General features: G+C 40.1%; 1 protein-coding gene across 1 annotated transcript in view; it reads left to right on the top strand.

The window, feature by feature from the left end:
• The window catches only part of RPS6KC1 (ribosomal protein S6 kinase C1), a 102,148-nt gene that overhangs the window by 15,714 nt on the left and 63,846 nt on the right, over positions 1-22,588 (top strand). Inside the window, exons 4-7 of the mRNA XM_054023553.1 lie at positions 2,836-2,951; positions 5,076-5,169; positions 10,015-10,074; positions 10,918-11,286. Of these exons, the coding sequence (XP_053879528.1) occupies positions 2,836-2,951; positions 5,076-5,169; positions 10,015-10,074; positions 10,918-11,286 (639 nt within the window). The remainder of the gene's footprint in view (positions 1-2,835; positions 2,952-5,075; positions 5,170-10,014; positions 10,075-10,917; positions 11,287-22,588) is intronic.

Genomic DNA, 22,588 nt, shown 5'->3' with positions numbered 1-22,588 from the left:
GGACTGTGTGGAAATGGAAGAGCCATGATACACTTCCACCTTTAGTGGAATAAATAGTTGAGAAATCTGCAGAACTGGAATGTTCGTATTTCGTGCTTTAGTCCCACAACTTTTGAAAATGAAAGGCTGTAGTATGTGTATCTCTTCTTTTTCTTTCTTTTTTTTTTTTTTTCTGGTACAATAGTGCTGGTTATATCACAGGATGAAACCCGTTGGGAAAACTTTCATATTGCTTTCCTGTACTTCACCTGGACTTTTTCCACTCTTCTCACAGGAAAAAACACATTGGCATGGACCATGGGAATTTAAAGTGCTGATAACAGAACCAGCTGTTTAAACTTCTTTGAATTGTCATGTGGCTGTTACCATTAAAGTATCCTAGTATCTGTTTCTAGGAAGTGACCATTCTCAGTTTGGCTGCAGAGATTCATTTTGATTCATGCACAACCATGAAACATGAAGGGAACATAAATTGAGGTACTAGTTTTTGACCCATTGTAATCTCTATGCACAGCTGCTCACATATTTGCAAAACAAGAGTATTACTCTTATTTATATAGCATCATGGATGTGCACAGTACTTGAGAGAAAACAGAAGACATGGTGGTAGCCCTGAACAGGGTCGGCTCCAGGCACCAGCGAAGGAAGCAGGTGCCTGGGGTGGCCAATAGAAAGGGGCGGCACTTGTCCGTTATTGGGGCGGCACGTCCGGGTCTTTGGCGACAATTCTGCAGTGGGGACGTCTGGGTCTTTGGTGGCAATTCGGTGGCGGGTCCTTCAGTCCCTCCCTTCCTCTTCGGCAGCAGCTCAATCACACTCCCCTCCCACCCCCCGCTTGGGGCAGCAAAAAAGCTGGAGCTGGCCCTGGCCCTGAAGAGTCTGAAATTGTATTTTAGTTTGGCCAAGAGATGCAGGGAAGTGAAGGTGACAGTGATGATTTTAGCATAAGAAGGCTTCATGCAAGAAATCTGTTTGAAAGCACTTAAGGCCAGATTTTCAAAGGTAATTAGGATTCAGATCACCAGCTAGGAGGATTTTCAAAAGTGCTGAAGTAGGTTAGGTTGGGAGGTTAGGTGTCTCACGGTTCAGATATACCTTTGAAAATCTGGCCCTTAATGGTTTACTCCCGGGGGAATTCTTCATCACCGCACGTGTGCAGAATTCATGGCCCCCGCAGATTTCTTTGCTTACCCGCAGAAAAATTATTTCTGACGGGGAAGTAAAAGGAAGCCGCAAGAACGATCATGCACCCACTCCCTGGCAGTGCAGACAGCTCAGTTTGAGCATCCAGAGCAGCCGGTAGAGACATAAATCACCACCTGGGGGTGGGGACGGACCGGATGGAACTGGGTAGTGGGGTGTGTGTGTGTGAGAGAGAGAGACACTCCCTCTTGCTTGCTACTGCAGCACGCTCGGCGTGGAGGGCTTTGGGATATTTCTAAAGAGGTAGGCGTGGGGCAGGGTCTGTTGCCTCAGGCAGAGGAGAATGTAGCAGCCTGCCTGCTTAGCGTATTGTTCCCACTGTTCTTAGTAAATTCTCCCCAGAGTATAAAACAGGTGTAAAAATGTTAAGGCTCCTTTACATTGCCAGAGTGGTGTAAAGGAGCCTTATTGTAAAGGACAGTTTAGCCTTATAAATGCTTATGGTGCTTTAGAACTGGTCTAAATTTTTGGATTGAAAAAATTTGCTATCGAAATGTGCTCCATGGACTGTTTGCTACTGACCTTTTTGGAGATGGTCAGTAGCCAGTATAAATTTGTGAGTTTGAGTCCCTAGCCCTCACTTGCTCTTCAGGTGCCTATGATGCAACACTGAGCATATGGCTGCATATATTTGCTGACTAATAACTAGAAGTAAAGGGTCAATACTAGCTACATTATTATTAGACAGAGGGGGTTTGGTGGTTTCCTCCAATGCTCCCCACTACCATTCTCCATCCATTGTGTTGTAGTGTAAATAAATTACCAAAATAATTGAAACTAGCTGGATTATGTTACATTATTTTGACAAAAATATGCAGAATTTTACAGAATTTTAAAATATTACATACAGAATTTAAAATTATTTTGGTGCAGAATTCCCCCAGGAGTAATGGTTGAGAAGTGAGAGACCGATCCATCCAAATATAGGAGCAGTTAACAAGATTGCCAACTTGAGAATATGAGGGGGAGTGGGGCAGGAGTATAGGAAATGAGAGCCATCACTGTGATCAGTTTTTCTGACTACTGTCAGTGACATGGCTTTATACAAGTGGGTGCACAGTGCAAGCCAATGTGATCTGATATTTCTACCTCTGACCTTCGACTATTATAGTTGATAGTGGCCCTACTGAAACAGCATGAGTTAAAGAACTAAAAAGCATTGCAATTGCTAAACTTTTAATGGGACAGTTCAAATCTGCAGTGTGCTTTTTGTGGATGTTATAGGTTCCAACTTTTTGGAGAGTGAGTGCTCAGCTGGTTCCATGATTGAAGCCATAATTAAGACTGACATTGACGAGTGTATTGTCAAATAGAGCAATGTACCAGTTACTTTTAGATCTCAGTGGACATATGTTAGTGTCTCTTGGCTAATCAAGAGTGTTGCCTTACATATTCTTAGAACGAGAGAGCCAAGGATTCCTGCCATGGCTGCCAGCTTTCATCACTTAAGTGGATTGCAGAAGACAAGACTCTAGGGACAGTTGAGACTCCGAAGTGTGAAGATTGCCACAGTCTCCTGAAGCATTTGAGTGACTCTCGTAGATGCAGGGCATTCTCTTCTGAGGGTTTCTTGTAAAGTAAATGTTCACTTTAGTTATTTCTAAAAAATGTCAATTCATATTTCTGTTCTAGGGCGGTTTGATGAATCTGTGATTAAAGAAAGAAGACAATGTGCTGAAGATCTGCTGCAGTTTTCTGCCAACATCCCTGCTCTATATAAGAGCAAACAGTTTGAAGGCTTTTTTAAGGTTCGTTAATATTTCTGTGATAATCCAGATGTGCCTCATCTAAATAGCGATACAAATGACGTTTTAATACTGCTGCTCCTTTACTCCGTAAATTGTGAAGTGACTTTAGGCCTGATCAGATGCTCTCTTTGAGGTGAATGGGAGTCTTTCCATTGACTTGGCTGGGAGCTGGAAGTGGGGCCCTTAACACTGTACCTACCCTCTAAGTTGCAAATATTCTGTAGGGCGCTCAGGGAAAGAGCTTTGGGTTTTTGTTTGTTTTTCATTGACTTATTAAACATACTGGAGGTCTGCAGAGCAAAACCAATGCTATTTGATCCAAGATGCTCTGGAGGGAAATAATAAAGTATAACTATTTCTGTATTTTTATGCAGCTGTTAATATACTTTGAACTGAGGGAAAACTAGTTAAACTTTTCAGTATTGACTGTCATTAGGGATTTGTAATACAGTTCTGTAACAAAACAATAATGTATGTAGGAAGCCATTTGCAAACTATTACAGCTTTGACAGCTCATAACTATTTATGGTAACCAAACTCCAGGATGTGGTTTAGGACAGCAACTAATTTATTTGGGATTTTTATATTAAAATCTCAGCATATAGTTCTTTCCATATTGAAAGCACCATATGCAGAATAACATTTTAAGAGGTTTGATTTACAGAAGATAAATCTAAAAGCTTCCTACAATGTATGTTTTATTATTAGTCCTCAATCCTGCAAACACATATGTACATGATTAACTTTATATACATAAATAGTCCAATTGAAATCAATGAGATTGCATAGATGTCTGAAGTTCAGAGCCTATGTGTTTATAGTGATATCAAGATAAAAATCATAACTTAATATAGGTGAGTATTTTTACCTTTAACACATTATGAAAAAGTGAATTTTAAAATACTTATTTTAATTCACATCCAGCTTTGGTATTGACACTGCTAATAGGCTGGACTGTTCCACTTTGTTGTCTTGTACTGCAGCAACTGCATTTTGTGCCTGGGTTATTTTTTGAAAATATTTCTATTTTGATTAGGTTTTGTATGGTTTAAAAACACACAATTAAAAACCCCTCCCTTGCTTAAGAAAAATAAATGTTATGACCTAAAGTACTTGAGTGTCCATCTTAAATTAGAAAAAGCATCTGTACCTAGGGTTGCCAACTTTGTAATATTTTAAAAACCGGACACTGCATCAGGAATGCCGGAACCTCCCCTGCCCTTTCCCCCTGAGGCCCTGCCCCCATTTGCACATCTTTTCCCCTCCCTCCATCACTTGCTGCTTTTCCCCTCTCCCCCCTTCCCTGCGTGGGTCGGGAGGGACTTGCCTGCAGAGCCGGGGCTGGTAGGAGGTGGCCCTGCCTGAGTAGGGGCTGGTGCAGGTAATGATTCGATGCCTCCCCCGCCTGCAGTGACCAGATTTTGGGTGTCTGATCAATAGACTTTTTTTTTTTTTAAACTTAATTTTAAGTTGGATTTTTAAAAATTTATATATAGTTTAAAACAACTCCTACCCCTCCCCCCCCGGAGCACTGCTTTACCGCGTTATATCCGAATTTGTGTTCGTGTTATATCGGGTCGCGTTATATTGGGGTAGGAGTGTACTTTGTAAAACGTAAACTGCTAAAAAATTAAAGGAAAGTTTCAAAGCTGTGTTGAGTCAAGGTTCAGCTGTAAACTTTTAAAAGAACAATCATAACATCTTGTTCAGAGTTACAAACAACCTTCATTCCCAAGATGTTTGTAATGCTGAGGTTTTACTATACATGTTTGCTGTCATGTTTTTAAGAAGTCAGACCTCTGAACTGGTGGAATTCACTGGCTAAGCATCTGGAACCAGTTTGTTGAAATGCAGACAATAGTAAATGCTTTTGACAAGACTTTTGACATGAAATGCTTTTGACGATAGTAACCTCTACAACAAATGCAGGGAGAATATTTTCTTCATTTCAGCTTATTCAACTAGTTCAATTCAATGACTAGTTGATTTAAAGTTAAACGATTTGGGAGTTGAATAGATCTCTCAAACCCAATTGACTACGTCCACCTTCTTTGCTGTTGTACGATAATGAGACTATACCTGGTACATAACAGTTAAATGCATATTTTTTCCTCCTTTTTTCAGGGTGGTGAGGTGCATGATGGGTCTGAATTGATTGGGCCTGTAGAGCCTTTATCTGATTCCCTGATTGACAGCTTATCTGACTGCAGTTCTGAAGGTTGGGTTTTTTCTGTGATGTAATCTGACCTCTTGGTTTTTTATAAGCAATTAAAAAAAATCCTTTCAGTGCTAGAAGGCTACAGGTTATGTGGCTGTTCTTAGAATCTCTTAATGTTTAGCTCTCACAATTACTTGTGTGGTATATTCTATATGTGTGTTGATTTAAAGTTTTTTAAAGCTTACAGATGCTAATATAATAATGACTGACTATTTTGCTTGTCTAAACAAGGAAACAAACTGTTGAGCTGTTTAACCCCTGAAGGTAGCTATTATATCTAAAGGTAACAACAGTTAAAAGGGCACTGTTTGATTATTAAAAAAAAAAAAAAATTCCGATGTGCAACCTTCACACAGTGTGTCCTTTTTAAAAATTCCTTTGTAAAATGTTTACAAGGATCTCTCTGCTACTTGATTATATATTTTAGGTATTTATGTGGCCTCCATCATAGTAGCTGAGTGACTCTCCACCTTTAATCTAGCTATCTTTACAACACCCCTGTAAGGTAGGGAAGTGCTGATACTATCCTCATGTTGCAGATGAGGAACTGAGACAGAGAAAAGGCTAAGTAAGTGACTGACTTGCCTAAGGTCACATAGGAAGTTTGTGGCAGAGCAGGAAATTGAGCCCATGTTTCCCAAGTGCTAGGCTAGTGCTCTGGCCCCTGGACCATTCTCCTTCCATGTGAAATTTACAAGGGCTCTTTTTAGGAAGGGAGAAATACACTGATTATTAAGGAGAAACTGTGAAACTGATTAGACACTAAATTCTGTTGAATGCACAAAGTGAACAAACTTGAAAAAATACAGAATTCTACTTTCTGAATCCGATATAGTAATTTTCAATAGTGTTTGCAACTACAGGACATGCATTGTCAGGCATAAATGTGGCTTCCAGGTTGATGTCCTTTCTTAAAGCCTATAATCTAACCAGATTACTGGGATAGACCAATGAATTCAAAACCAACACTGAAAACGAGAAATAACTACATTCAAATCCTCTAGATGGCAGTACTAGTACTCAACTGTGACTTTTTTTCCCCTCCTGATTTATGCAAATATCTAAACTTGTATTCCTGTTCCAGGCAAGTTTAACATTGTTAAATGCAAGTGCTTCCAAGTCCTATTTTACCCCCGCCCCTCCGAGCCTTGGGATGACTATTGGTCCTTTAAATTATCTTAGGACTCCCTTTTTTGAAAGGGAACTGATGAAGGGATTTACTTACAAAGGATCTGCAGCATTCTCTCACTCTTGACTCTTTAGCTCCGAGGGGCTATAAATGTTGACTCTGTAGCAGTCAAGAACCTGGCTTGAGTTTCCTGCATGGCATTGTCAATGACCCCTGCTAGATCAACGAACAGGCTCTCGGTTGCCTTTTTAAACTGTGTTGTGCACTAGTTATGGGCCAAATCAATTTTTTTTTTTTGAAGGGTGGGGAGGGGAGAGCCTAATGTTAGGATTCTAAAATGAGATGCCTTCGTTTTCAGGAGGGGGGAGAAGCCACAGCTCCCAGTGATGTTAAACACACTACTTTGGATGCTCCACCCTTCTGAAAAGTCAGGCTGCTGATTTTAACAGTCTAATTTTAAGCACCCTCCTTTTAAAATCTTGGTTATGATTCTTTAGGCACTTGGACACTACAATGAAGGGGGGGTAGTACTTAAATTCATTTCATTATTTTGTCTTCTATTAACTTCAGTGTTTCAAAACTTGGGTGTAAAGCTGGAGGCTTCCTTTCCAGAGGTAAAAAGTATTTTAACAACAAATAGAGAGAGACTGAACAACCTAACAAAAAGCATTTCTAAAGTTCAGAGAGCAGGAAAATCAACATCTTTTTTGTACAGTTTTTTTCTGAAACAGATTACCTTGGAGAGAGAGAGAGAGTTTTTTTTTCAATATGGTTTATATATAAAGATTTCTTCATTTGTTGGAGTTCTGTGTACAAAAATGAAGAAATCTTTCAATGTGGTTGAGTCAGCATCTGAAACTCCATTCCAAGCAGCAAACTACATGTGAATAGACGCGTGCCTACACCAGAACAGGCCAGTGGTTCATCTAATTTGGAATCTTGTGTCTAGTGGTGATCCATAATCTTCTGAGGAATACAAGTTTTCTCAGTTAGACCCGGACAATTGTGTGAAACTTTATTTATCACTTCATAGTAGCTGATGCTTGAAGGATGAGGGTTAATGGCCTTCATAATCCTTATTAATACTAGTATGATGGTAGATGTTAACAATATGCTCAGATAGGATGCCACATTAATTCTGAAACCTCACTCCATAGCAAAATATTAGACTGGACCAAATGCAGCATTATAAGTGATGGGCAAGCCCACTGAACCCAATGGGATTGCATGAGGTGTACACAAGTACGGTACTTTTGGCCCATTAATTTTTTTAAGCTTGAGTACTCATCCCCTCTTAGCTGCATCATAGTACAAATGTATAATGTTCCTTTCTCTCCAAACAAGCAGTGGCCCCTCTTCTACCGTGCAAGCATGTACATATACACATCATACCTACCTCTTTCCCTCCTCCCCCTCCAATTATTCTCCTCCTATGCCAATTGCCAAATCCTCTAGACAAGTGACCTAGGGAGTCTTTCTTTCTATGTGCATTATCATGGCCACCTTCTCTTTCCCCCAAAATGAATCCATTCATGACCTGGCCCCACCCACAGAACAGTTTCAATGTGTCACCCACCTGGAAATTGGGAAATATTCTAAGGACTAGTTCAGAAGTGACCTTGTCATTTATTTTTGTGAACTTTCTTAACATCTTAACTATTATTTCCTCTTTTGTGACGTTCCCGTTTATTTTTAAACAGGCAAGAATAGCTAAGCCATCCACTTTTAAGGACACTAATAGGAAAAGACGTGACGGTGGGTATGTCTACACTGGGGGGGAAAAAAAAAGACGTGCGGCAGCAAGTCTCAGAGCCTGGGTCAACTGACTTGGGCTCGCAGAGTTTGTGATGTGGGACTAAAAATAGCAGTGTAGACGTTCTGGTTCTGGCTGGAGTGCAGGATCCGAAATCCACCCCCACACCAGGTTGTAGAACCTGGACTCCAGGGCAAGTGGGCAACATCTACACTGCTAGTTTTAGCCCCGCAGTATAAGCCCGAGTCTGTTGACCGGGGCTTTAAGACTTGTTGCCGTGGGTCTGTTTTTTGCAGTGTAGACATACCCTTTCTTTACAATGGGGGAAAAACTAAGTCTGCTGGTCTATAGGGCCTGTATACCCCTCATCTAAAACCACACCTATTTAAGATATATTGCCACATCTACATAACTTCACCCCATAAATAATGCTTCTTCAACCCACACTCCTAGCTAATTGCTGTCTCCCCCAAACAAAATCAACTGACCACCCCAGTTAATGAATTCTGGGCTCTCAGCACCTAAATTATGGGGTCTCCTGTAAATGCACAAATTACGGATTCTCCATGTGCACTCTCCGTTATTAGTGAATTGTCTGCTCTCCCCTTGCCCTCCTGGTAAGGAGATCAGGCCCTCCTTCCCTTTTGCAGAGCTCTAGGACCCGCAGGAGAGACACTGCTTCCCAGAAATCTCAGTTCCTCCTCCTGCTTCTCTTAGACCTTGTCTACTGCCACTTTACAGTGCTGCAACTTTCTCACTCAGCGGTGTGAAAAAACAGCCCCCTGAGCACTGCAAGTTTCAGTGCTGTAAATTGGCTGTGTAGACAGTGCACCAGTGCTGGGAGCTACTCCCCTCATGAGGGTGGCTTTTTTTTTTTTTAAACAGTGCTGGGAGAGCTCTCTCCCAGCACTGGTGCCGTGACTACACAACCATGTTAAAGCCCTGCCGCTAGTGAAGATGTACCCTTAGAATGGAAAATGGTGCCTCTGCCACTCTGTTCCCGCTTCTCTCTTTGCCTTATGCAAAAGAACAGTGGTGTCCTGCACTCTCTGCCTTCCCCAAGGCCTTTTCATGAAAGAGCAAATGGGAGTGGCTCTACTTCCTGCTTCCTCTTCCCCTCACTCCTCTTAAAGGAACTAGTCTCTCCAAAGACCACTTTTCTATGCAAAAATTCTGCACATCCTTCATGAGAGGGTGAGTGGGTCCCCCCCCCCCAACTCTGTCTCTAGAGCTTTGGAGAAAGTTTAAAGGAATTTGTTTTTGTTTGAGAACCACCTGGGTCATGAAACATTACCTGGTGTTGTGGAGATTCTCTTGACTGCAATGGTAATGCACAAGACAGCAGACTTCAGGGTTTATCTCAGAATTTTCTTTCGCCCTTTCATGTATTGCTTCAATGGGTATGTCTGGCAAGATGATAAAACAAACTCCCATTTGCGGTCCAGCTGGCAGTGCCAAGTTCATGGCTTATTCCAGACATCTGGTGCAGGATGTTATTCTGGAATATTGTTTTCCAAATTGAAAGCTTGTGTGTCTTCTTAAATTGTATGCATGTTTGCAAGTCCTTCAAATCTTAAATTTCCATAAGAATTGTGGAGCAGCAGAATAGTCTATAGTGGGATTAAATGCCATCATCACAGTTGAATTTGGATACAGTAATGTGGTACTGAGGCTTCATGTAGTTCTCCTAAATAGGCACCTTTGCTGTTTAATCTTTTTAAACCTTTAAGGCCTCAAGGAATTGAAAGAATTAAAACCATAGTTATGAGATGTAGCTGTTTTGGCAATCCAAAATGAATACATTTGAAAGAAGGTTTGAGTGCAGTTGCTTCGAACACACCTCTCTATCTGTGATAAGACTGCATCAATAAGTCTCTTCTTCCCTTTGCTTGATATTAAATTAATGTATATTCTGTGATATAAAAATATATATTTAATGCCTTTCTCCTCTGTCCTTTTTTAGTTCAAAAGGATTTAAGTGGACTCGATGATGTGATGCTTACCAGCCAATCAGAATGTGGAGGTAAGATCTAGAAATAGCTTTGTTTATATATCTGCCATATAGTCAAATACCAAAAATAATATTGTCGAGTTGAAACTTGATGCCTTTTATACATGATGATATATACAGAGAGAAAAATTATAACCTATATATAAAATGTATTTGAAACCAATGTGTCACAAATATCAAATTGGTAATTTAACAACTTGGGCCACTTAGCCTTACTAACTTAAAGCAACGTGAAGTGTTTTGTTTTGTTTTTTTTAACAGTAAGCAATTACAGTCTGAATTCATTTTGTAACATCATCCACACAAGTAGGGTTAGCCATGTAATTTCCAGGAGCCCAAATGAGAGTGGGATCTGAAGGTATAGATTGGCTGCTAGTTGCTTAGTCTCCTTGCATTCTCATTGTCGTAATGAGGAATTTGGGCCGAGAGTTGCTTTTGGAAGCCTTTTGTCAACTTGGAGAAAATTGGGTTTCTTCCACAAGAACTCAAAAATCTTGAGGTCCCAAGAAAGTGCTGGTATATAAGGCTAGTTCTATACTTGAAGTCTTGTGATGACGTACATCAAAAAACCAGGCGAGGTAAAGAGTCTGTACTCTATGCTTGACATTCAAAATGGAACAGGAATGGCAAGTCTTGTGATAGAGAATTCCGAAGGGCACTTATGGTAGAGGAGAAAATCAGAGCATCAGTAGTCCTTCTGACCTATACCAGAGATGCTACAAATAGTTATGGAGGCTTAACTTAAATATACATGGTGGGTAACAAGAAATAAATTGTTGTTTCTCAGAGTATTAGTAGAAATACTAATACTAGCGACTTTAATTTCTTTGTACACACTTGTGATCATACTTCCAGGTTTCTCCAGTGATAGTGACCTCATCTCTTTGACAGTCGATGTAGACTCTCTTGCCGAATTAGATGATGGAATGGCATCCAACCAAAATTCTCCCAGTAGAGCTTTTGGTCTCAGCCTTGCTTCAGAATCCTTAGGACAAGGTGCTATAGCTTATGATTGTGAGTGGAGCAAACCTGAAGGCGAGAGGGAGAGCGAGAGCCGTAGTCTGTTTACTGGGAGCTTAAGACACAAGCTTGGCAAACATGATTACTTGGAGAAAGCGGGGGAGCTGATAAAGCTGGCCTTGAAGAAGGAGGAAGAAGAAGATTATGAAGCTGCCTTTAGCTTTTATCGGAGAGGGGTCGATCTGCTCCTGGAAGGTGTTCAAGGTATGGATCTTCCCTCTGCATTGAATGACTTCTATGATATGTTATCTTCTATTAATAACAACAATTTAGTAAGTGCTAACGAGGTTCTGTTAAATGGCAAATGATGTGTAGTTGAGAACTGAAGTGTGTTTTCTTATCTGAGACTGTTTTCGAACAGTAACGCTGAGTGTCAAATACCTGTTCTCTTTTCAAACCTGAAGCACAACCACAATCTAAATGCTGAGTTCCAGTTTGTCTTCTCTATCAAGTATAACTCCTGTAAATATCCCTTTTATTATACATAAATTATTCTTTATGTACCATTGGGAATGATTATCTATAATACTCAGAATTTGCAGAACTGTTGTAACATAACTTACATGGTTAAATGAGGGTTAATTATCCCCTTTTGACACATGGGGGAAACGTTCAGGTTAACTTTCCAAACACATCAGGGAGCAGAAGTGTTTCTGCCTCCCAGTCTTCTTCCTAGTCCACTAGACCCCTTGCCTTCTCTAGCTAAAAGACGCATATACATGTAAATGTTTTTTCAAATTCTGTATTATAGAGCTATTTGCAATGCTAGAGGAGAACAGAATTGTATGAACTCATGACCTCACCCCTGTAAAAAATGCAGATGTTAAACAACAGAACATCCTGCTTGCCACTCAAGGAAGGGTTTTCTCTCTTCCATCTCTGATCCCCAAAAGCCCCAAATTACAGCTGCCTTTCAAGCCAATGAAAACTAAAATCTACTAATATTAACATCTGGTCTGGCTGCAGGAATTGTAGCAGAGCAGTAGCATGTACTTTGTACAGGAGTGAATTCAGAGCCTGTGCAGTACTCCCATCCTATGCTAGCCTGCTGAGAACAGAAAACTGAAATCCAGATCCAGGTCTCATTTGACAAGTGCAGAGTTCTAACCACAGATCCACTGGGTGGATTCAGAAATTAACTACAGTAGTTCCAGACAGACTAGTTTTCAGATTTTTATTGTATTTCATAAAGACACACAGCATCGATTCTCTGGAGAGGCCTATGTATGGTTCTGTGAATGGATGTTGCATATTGTGCTGCTTTTTATACTAGCAGGGAGAAAATAGTAGGAATAGTATTGGTGAAAATGTAGGTGATCGACAAGAGTGTGTGCTTAGCTTCTGCTAGAGATGAGCCAAGTCACTGTTTGTAAATCTGCCTCTTTCCTTCCCTCTGGGAGTCATGTCATTAGGATGACTGCGCGTCATAGCTTTTCAATGGCATCTTATCTCCACTTATCCATGTTATCGACATGCTTTTCATTCCGGATGTTGAATGTGTTTGGAATCCGTCTGTTGGTAGCAACCCCGCTGTTCATTCTTTATTAATACACTTTCTTTTAGGATGATGTGCCTTTCACTACTGCTTTTCTGAAGGACATTCCATTTTGTCATAATCACTTCTGCTTTTTAACCACAATGCAAGGGCCTTTCAAACTGGCATTTGCAGCTTCAGCATAAAAAGGCCTTTTTGACAAATCTACCTTAAATTCTTCATTTGCTACAATTTCTAGAGTTTTCTCCAAGAACTTGAGATTTCTTGTTTTCTCTCACTCTCTCATATATTAGTATCTCTTTGGACACCTACCTAGCGACAGTCCTAATTCCCAATCTTATTCTCTAATCCATTGATATCCAGGATTTTCAGCCTGATGGCCAAACATTATTTAAAAAAAATCAAAGGGTCCCAGAAGGGGCAAGTGAATAATGACGTGTTATTTACCCCTTTATATAACACAAGAATCAGGGGTCACCCAATGAAATTAACAGGCAGCAGGTTTAAAACAAACATAAGGAAGTTCTTCTTCACATAGCACACAGTCAACCTGTAGGACTGGTTGCCAGGGGATGCTGTGAAGGCCAAAAGTGTAACAAGGTTCAAAAAAGAATTAGGTAAATTCATGGAGGATAGGTCCATCAACGGCTATTAGCCAGGATGGTCAGGGATGCAACTCCGTGCTTCAGATGTCCTTAAACCTCTGATTGCTAGAAACTGGGGCTGGATGATGGGGGATGGATCACTTGAAAATTCCATTATTCTGTTCATTCCCTCTAAAGCAGCGGGCATTGACCACTGTTGGAAGTCAGGATGTTGGGCTACGTGACCATTGCTCAGACTCAGTATGGTCATTCTTATGTTCTTAATTGTTTTCGGCAGATTTTCTGCCCTTTTTTGCTTCCTTTCTACCACTTGGGAAGCACAAAGGGAGTAGTTACCAGCTGCAACTCCATGCTGGGGATACCCCCCCCAATATGGGGGATTTCTGTGTGGGTGCAGAGTTAGCATAGCTAGCACCTACACCTTGCTCTTCCCATATGACAGGCCCTCTGTGCCAGGGGTTGTGATCAGGGAGGGAAAGTGGTTGGAGTGTGTTTCATTCTGTCTGTCTCCAGCTGGTATGTAATTCCTTGGAGACCATAGCCAGCTAATTCAGGTTAGAGCAGCCCCTAAATTGCTCTAAACTGGGCTGGGGCAGAGAACCTGGGAGCTGTAACTGATTGCTGGTTCTGAGCTTGTCATCTCCTCTGTGAGGGCAGGGATGGAAGAGAGAAGTCATCCTTTGCTAGACACTCCCCCTAGGTTCAGGTAAAGCTATTTGAAAACTCCTATCCAGCTCTTTCTGGGGCTCCCACAGCCTGGCAGGGAAGTCCCCAGCCTCTTTGCCATAGTGACACAGCTAATTCAAATATTTCAGTTTCAAAATTCCAGGATGTGGTTCAGAGAACATATTTTCCATTCCCAATAAAATACATTATTTTCTTATTACAGTCTCCTTTGAGGGACACAGGTGGCCCTCAACCCACAGATTATACGACTGTGTTGTAACTCTCTAATCTCTCTGAAGTGCCTTTGAATTCATCATATTCTTAACTAGCCCTGTAGACACTATTCTTATGCCAGTATATCTTCATTTAAAATATGCTGTTAATATTGGCAAGTGAATATTCACACTACATTGCAATAATAATCTTAACTCTGACTCATAAGACATGCTTATTATCTTTTCCAACATATGGTCAAAAACATGCATGTATTAGTGATATGTATGTTGAAATCCTTTGTAAATGTCTTGGGTGTCAATAGTTCGTGGTTTACTTATAGAATATCTTCATTTTGTGTCTCTTTCCAGGCCGGCCAAAACAATTTTCAGATCTTAGGGTGGGTTTTTTTCTTTTTTCTTTTTCTTTTCTCCTCCCCCCCCACATGCCATCCCTGCATTGTGTGTGATCACAATGTCTTCTCAGAGCTGACCCTATTAGATTGAAAGTGTCCTTTCCATATAAAGTGACAATTCATAATGCTGCCACTTGGTGGCACCAAGAAAATAGAAATTGACGCTTAAAAACCAGAATCACAAAATGCAATCTATATAGCAAACAGTCAATCCTTTCTGTTTGGAACTTCCCTCTGACTGCTTTTCATATCGTAGTTTAGTAACTCAGCATCACAGACCTGGAATTTAAGTTTCTCTTTATCCTGTTGTTAACCACTCCTATTGATTTGGTATAAGGTATTGCCCACTTTCCTAACTGTAAATATCCTTGAAGTTACAACATGTATTACTTGAATCTTGCAGACTTGCAATTCCTTAGCCGATGATAAATAGCTATAATTTGTCTGCTCTTCCGTAAAGGCAGTCTTTGTAAGTGGAAAATCTGACATACCTGATGACTCTTCAGCCCTTTGACTTGATGGCGCTAATCCCAGAGGTGAAAAATACTGCTTGTGCTGAAGCCAAGGAGATAAGGATGTTGACTTGATTTTCAGTTTCCTTTGTGTATACAGTGGAAAGCATGGTTCTGTTAACTACATTGTTAGCAACGCACTTGTATCTTCCCCTGTTACTCTTCTGTGACATTTTAGCATGAAATCTTTAGCGTTCTGTTTACTGTTCTGGCAAGAAAACTGATCGGGGTTTCTTTCAGGGAGTAAAGCAGGTTGTATGACACTGTTAAATTCTGAGAACTAGCTGTACTGTTTTTGCTTTGAGCATCAATACAATAAACATCTTGGGCCAAATTTTGTTCATGGACAGCCCAGGTGCATAAAGAGATGAAATTCTCTAACCTGTGCCCAGGCTTGGAATGGCACCAGAGCCCATGAGCTGCAGTAGTATCACCTGTACTCTAAGCACACCTCCATACTGAAATGGATAGAGTACTTGTTGCAGCACAGATCCATGGTGTACTGCGGGGAGCAATGGCTGTTTGCATCCCTCTCCCTCTCATGAAGTGGAATCCCACTGGTGCTGCTTCAGAGCTAGTTTGGCTGACAAATATGGCTATTTCTGTGTTTTGTTAGCATTCAAAACAGTCTGAAGTCAGTGTATTGCTTCAGGCCTGTTGATGAATTACATGAAGAAAAATAATCAGCAACTGCAAGTCTCGTGCTTCCCAGCTTTCCCTCATTTTGAGGACTTCGGTCATGTTGGTCCCAGAGTTAACCACGAAGTTGGTGTCCCTTCATTCTTATTGCTGGACATAAGCAACTAACTGGGAGGCTGAGCTAACAGAAAATACTATTTGTACTAGAGAAATTAATCCCATCTCTTCAGATTTTGTGAGACCATCCCAAATTATACCCCTATTTGGGCGTCGGGAAGTTGAGATGTGTGGCGAGCAGATAAGTGATCATGTTTAACTATTTTAACCTAAAAAAGACAGTGCCTAAGATAGTGAGGCAAGAAAGATACAGAGATATAGGGGAACCAGATACATGAGTAAGGATGACAGAATCTGTCCTATGAGGTTGAAAAAGTAAGGACTAATAGCTAGCCCTTTACTTACAGGTCTCCATGTTCTACATGAAAATCTGGAGGAAGATTGTATACCTAATCTATGGTAGATCTGGAATGCTTGTTCCACTTTGGGGCTGTTCTTACATTCTTCACTTGCATGTGTATATATCTGAATGATGAACAGTCTTGGTTGTGTGGAGTGAGCACTTGTCCAGTGTAGTCCTCAAGGCTGAGCATCTGATTAAATGAACCATGATGCATACAATTTGTATGGTGTCCTTGTAGTTCATAAGTAGATCTTAAGATAATTAATTAGTTTTATGTGCCAGGTCTTGGACACTAGTTTTCATTGGCTATCCACAAACTATGGATAAGCTTCTGCTGTCAGGGAAAACATTTTGATTAGGGCTGTCAAGGATTAAAAAAATTAATCACGATTAATCACCCTGTTAAGCCATAATAGAATACCATTTATATAAATATTTTTGGATGTTTTCTACATTTTCAAATATATTGATTTCAGTTTCAGCACATAATACAAAGTATACAGTGCTCTTGTGTACAATGCAATACAAAGTGTACAGTTTATTTTTTACAGTATATTTTTATATTTATATTTTATTATAAATATTTGCACTGTAAAAAGATTATTTTTCAATTCACTTAATACAAGTACTGTAGTGCAATCTCTTTATCATGAAAGTTGGACTTACAAATGTAGAGTTATGTACAAAAAGTAACTGCATTCAAAAACAAAATGTAAAACTTTAGAGCCTACAAGTCCACTCAGTCCTACTTCTTGTTCAGCCAATCGCTCAGACAAACAAGTTTGTTTACATTTGCAGGAGATAATGCTGCCCGCTTCTTGTTTACAATGTCACCTGAAAGTGAGAACAGGCATTCATTCGTGTGGTACTGTTGTAGCCGGCGTTGCGAGATATTTACATGCCACATGTGCTAAAGATTCGTATGTCTCTTCATGCTTCAACCACCAATCTAGAGGACATTTTCCATGCTGATGATGGGTTCTCCTCGATAATGATCGAAAGCAGTACAGACCAACTGAGTCAGATGTCACCAGCAGAAGGTTGATTTTCGTTTTTATTGGTTCGGGTGCTGTATTTTCCGCATTGGTATGTTGCTCTTTTAAGACTTCTGAAAGCATGCTCCACACCTCGTCCCTCTCCGATTTTGAAAGGCCCTTCAGATTCTTACATTTTGGGTCAAGTGCTGTAGCTATTTTTAGAAATCTCACATTGGTATCTTCTTTGCATTTTGTCAACTCTGCAGTGAAAGTGTTCTTAAAATGAACAAAATGTGCTGAGTCATCATCCGAGACTGCTATAACATGAAATATATGGCAGAATGCGGGTAAAACACAGAACAGGAGACCTACAATTCTCCCCCAAGGAGTTCAGTCACAAATTTAATTAGCACATTATTTTTTTAATGAGCGCCATCAGCATGGAAGCAGGTCCTCTGGAATGGTGGCCAAAGCATGAAGGGGCATATGCATGTTTAGCATATTTGGCACATAAATACCTTGCAATGCAAGCTACAAAAGTGCAATGAGAAGTCTGTTTTCATTTCAGGTGACATTGTAAATAAGAAGCAGGCAGCAGTATCTCCTGTAAATGTAAACAAACTTGTTTGTCTTAGCGATTGGCTGAACAAGAAGTAGGACTGAGTGGACTTGTAGGCTCTAAAGTTTTACATTGTTTTGTTTTTGAATGCAGTTATGTAACAAAAAAATTTACATTTGTAAGTTGCACTTTCACAAATAAGAGATTGCACTACGGTATTTGTACGAGGTGAATTGAAAAATGCTATTTCTTTTATCATTTTTACAGTGCAAATATTTGTAATAAAAATAAAGTGAGCACGGTACACTTTGTATTCTGCATTGTAATTGAAATCAATATATTTGAAAATGTAGAAAAACATCCAAAATATTTACTAAATTTCAGTTGGTATTCTGTTTAACAGTGCAATTAAAACAGCGATTAATTTTTTAATCATGATTAATTTTTTTGAGTTAATCCCAGGAGTTAACTGCGATTAATCGACAGCCCTAATTTTGATAATATCAGTTGCATACCCACTTACATTAGCCTTGCTGATACCCAACAAACAGAGATGGAATGAAAGTTACAGATACAATTTGAACCTCACTTTGAACTTGGACCCAGAAATTTATTTATAATGAGGCATTCCCACCCATTATAGGGTTGCCTTAGGTGAGTAATATTTTAGACATCTAGATGATATTTCTAGCCATTTTGGAAACGAACTAACTTCCTAGTTTGTGAAATAAGTTACCTCCACTTTGATGGGGGAAGATTAGGGTTTAAATCATCTATTCAGAGGAACAGGGCAGCATGATTGGAGATTATTCTCAGGTCTGTTAGGGATGCCACATTACTTTCAGAATATAATATAGATAGAAGAAATAGATCTAGTCTAGTATGTCTGGTATCTTAAGGTGTAGTAACTGGAGCTTTTGCCTGTAGAGTTTAATGCCTCATTGAGTGGTGTCCCTGAGGTGAGCCTTTACTGGTGTAGGAAAATTGGGTTCGGGTTTGAGGTCAGGCCTGGTGCTACATGACCTTGTTGAATACAGGAACAAGCAATGTATTTTTTTTATAAAAAGTATAAACGTTGGTGTCCTAAAAGCAACCAACTGAATAGTTTATTTCCACCTCCCAGCTACTCAAGTGGGCTCCCTACAGTTTTTTTGCATAAAAAATTAATCCCTCCTCCTCAACTTATGTAAACCAATGCAAAATGCATATTTAAATCTGGTGATTTTTAGGCTCAATTAACCAGGCCCATCCCCACCTATAGTACTTACTGGTAAGCAGCAGAATATACAAATATTAATGTACCTGATTTTAATATAGCGAAGAGCTTATCTCTGTGCTGAAGGCGTAAGCAGTTCTGAGACTCTAAGGATTCTTGTGAGGGTTTTATGTTATTTCCTGGTGAAGATTTTTAAAGAAGCTGGATAGTGGGGCTGCATCTGTAACCATATTGCCTGATGATGTTTCTTAGTGGGTTAAAGTCTGCATATTGTGTAATGCTACAGAGACCTCTTGAAAGAAACATGCTCATGCCATTGTGTAGAGGAGTCGTTTTTTTTTTTTTCTTTTCCCCTAGCAGCTTAAAACCGCTTGTCTTCATAGATGGGACTGGGCCTGCATGGGTTGTGGCCTCTTAGGAAGAGTGTACTGTCTACTCTTTCAATTTTGGGTTTGCAATTTTTGTTGAAACTTCAAGTGGGAAGCTAGTCTTCATATAAAAAGAAAACCGAGAAGTAGGATTAGGCAGTTCACTGTCTTCTGGGAGTTCTGTAATATGAATCTCTCCCTCACTCCACTCCTTCCTGCAATCCTTCATTCTTCAGGCTGTTGTAGCTTCTTTCTTGGAGTCGGGAGTCTGTCTTCAAACTCCTGTTGGATTTCCTCTGCCATGTAACAAGTTGGTGTCACATTCACTGACTTTCAGTCATATTTCTCTGTTTAGTAGAACGCCCCCCGAGAACAGACTGCAGAGAGGCTTGGAACATTTCGTTTTTCATTTCTCTGGTAAGGTTCTGTGTAACTACGTCCACTATTCTGACTGCCAAAGCGGTCTCCTGTTTCTGTAGTGCTAGTGTTGGAGGACATGCTGCTGCTGGCACTATTTTGTTTTCTTATCAGTGCTAGGAGGCTGCTGCTTCTCCTTCTGTTTTTGTGCTGATCTAGGTTCCAGATTTTATTTTTATTTTTTTTAACAGAAGAGTATCCAGGGATGTTTCCTCCATTGTAGAATCCATGTAGTTTGACTGATTTATTTTTTTTGTTAACTGCTCAATGGGAAATAGAGCCAGAGCTCAGTGTGAATGCAGATGCTAGCTAGGTCTGCCCCACATGACCAGATCGCTGGTTCCTTTGGACATCTCCAAACACATACTACAGTTTACCAGCTTCTGTCATGTTTAGCACAGTTATAAATGCAAGAAACATTTTTATATGAAGTGAGATACTCCTATGAATAAAGCTTTTGAAAAGCTGTCTTGTATGTACTGTAAAATTTATCGTTCGTAACTGATACCTGCCTGTTAGTCACTTGAGCACTCCCCGTGCAGAACACTTTCCTATGTAGCCTTAATCTTTGCACTTATTTCTACATATTTTTCCATATACTCTGTTCAGATTTGTGATAACCCATTGGTGGGTTAAATTTTGTTTCACTGTTTCAGTTGGAGTTGGTACCTTCATTCAAGGTACACGAGTTCTAAATACCTAGGTAAACATGCATTAAATGTGGTGTGCTCAGAGTCCTTAAAAGAACCCAGATGTTAGTCCTTATATACAAACTGGAAAATTATGAGGGATCTACGTTCTAGGGAGTCTACTTGATGCCACAAATTTGTGCTTCAGACTTTAAAGCTTCACTTAAAAATATGCTATTCTTCACGGTTGTGTAAATCAGTGTTCTCCAAACTTTTTTGATCGCGCACCCCATCAGTAAAAAATATTTTGAGCACACACACCCTGCTCCTGGCCGAACTGTCGAAGCAAAAAAAAAGCCGCTCAGATTCCTGGCCACTTTGGAGACCACTGGTGTAGATAACCGATGACGTCTGCAGATAGCTAGAAAGAATAACTCAAAAAAGTGAACTGCACTATTATCTCAATCAATTAGTTACTCTGAAACCTGAAGAAAACAAAATGTCAACATTAACTGTTTCAGTGCTGATCATTAACAAACTGCCAGCGTATGTGCTCATCCTCCATCCCAAGCTGCTTCCAGGTGCTGAAATCACCAGCTGCCTCCTTGACAGCTGCCAACATGTCCAGCAACTAATTATGCAGTCAACTTAAAAAGCATTCTAGCTCGCTGTGGCGTTCGGGGGGACTTGTTCGTGACTTAGCTCCTCCTCGCATTCCTGAAACAAATTTCCCAGAAGTGTGCTTGAAATTTCAGGGCTATAGAATAGTGGTCACAGTGTCAAGATTTACAAATTGCATGTTCACTTATGGCATGCACGAGTTTGTTTGGTTAATAAGGAGATAGCAGTCTCATTCATATGATGTAAGAAGTATTTGCACTAATAAAAACAGAGATCATCAAACCAGATAAGCAAAAATAACAGCTGGGTTACCCACTAATGAGGAAGGTGCTGCTAAACCTCCTTTCATTGTGGGAAGAATAAGTCTTTTAAGGCTCCCCCCCGCCCCCTTGCATTTTTATTACTCCATGGAAAACAGAGTCATTCTTTGAAAAATCCAAAAATCCAGCTGGGGGATATATATGGGGTGGCTGTGAAGGACATAGAGAAACTTGTTTATATAAAAAAAGAGTATTTTAACTGTTACATTGGGTGGTTATGAATGGCTTATTCAGGCTTTTAGTATCTGAAAAAAAGTTTTACTGTTTCAATCAATTGCTAAATACTTGGAGTTTGGGGAGAACTGCATAGACAGATCCTCCATCAAATTCCTGGTATGTTCTTTAAGAGAAGAAACTTCTAACCTCTTCTGGTTGGTTCTTAAATCCAGATAAGGTCTGAAATATTTGAGTAGTCATGAGAGGAAAAACAAAAGGGTCTGAAATACCTAGAAGTGATAGAATATCAGTAAAGAGATAATGGTAGCTTGTTGGTCTTATTCCTTCTGTGGAAATGTCCTCGTCATGTGCTAAGGTTCACTGCAGTTAGTTGAGGACAGGGGAGAGAGAGGACATCATCTGATTAGATGATTTTCTAGCAGAAAGGAAAGTGATCTGATATCCAGTGAGCCGGTATAAATCTTGGGCCTCAGCAGCACTGTGCAGACTGGAAGGTGGAAACATGGAATGTCTCCCCTCCTACAAATCTCACCTGGGCTACTGTTCCCAAAAGGAAATGCAGTTCAATGCAGTCAAACGATTTTCCTGCATGGTATGAGGCTGCTGTGTATTACTCTCCCATGCCTTTTGTGGTACCTGCAAAGTATGCCTTCTAAAAATTACAGCAGTGGAATGTTCTAACTTGAAATTCAATCAATTGCCATGAATCACTCTTGGGGAGGAGGGGGAAGGAAGCCCTTCTTTTCTCCTGGCTAGGCGCTGGCAATGATGTCAAAATCTAACTTTAGTGGCTGTGTTCCTCTCTGAGGTGAATAGAAGTCATTCTGTTTGGTTTCAGTGATGCAGATTGGAGCCTCCCTCCCTCAAGGAGCTTGCAAGGTTATTCTTTTTTCATAAGATTCCTTGTACATTCTTGGTAGAAGAGGTGATTGTTTAGTTTGATCTTTAATTCTATATCAGATCCATGTGGGGTGCATCTCTCTTTCCTTCACAAGAATAAATAGCTCACGAGTCTCACTTTCTGAAATGGGATGCTCCAACGCTATTGTCTCATCTTGCAAGAGATGGACCAAGCTCATTCTGGTACATTGACTGACTTATTTTTAAATTGGAGGTTTGCTCCGAACTATAAAGATTTACATAGTATTACGTATATAACCTACTTATGTGGGGTAGCCTGCCCTGGCTCACCAACTGGTTGAGAAAGAAGTGTAGGT

Source organism: Malaclemys terrapin, chromosome 3 (assembly GCF_027887155.1).
Source record: "Malaclemys terrapin pileata isolate rMalTer1 chromosome 3, rMalTer1.hap1, whole genome shotgun sequence".
Taxonomy (NCBI): domain Eukaryota; kingdom Metazoa; phylum Chordata; order Testudines; family Emydidae; genus Malaclemys; species Malaclemys terrapin.
The sequence above is the reverse complement of the archived record's forward strand: the minus strand, read 5'-3'. Positions and strand labels throughout refer to the sequence as shown.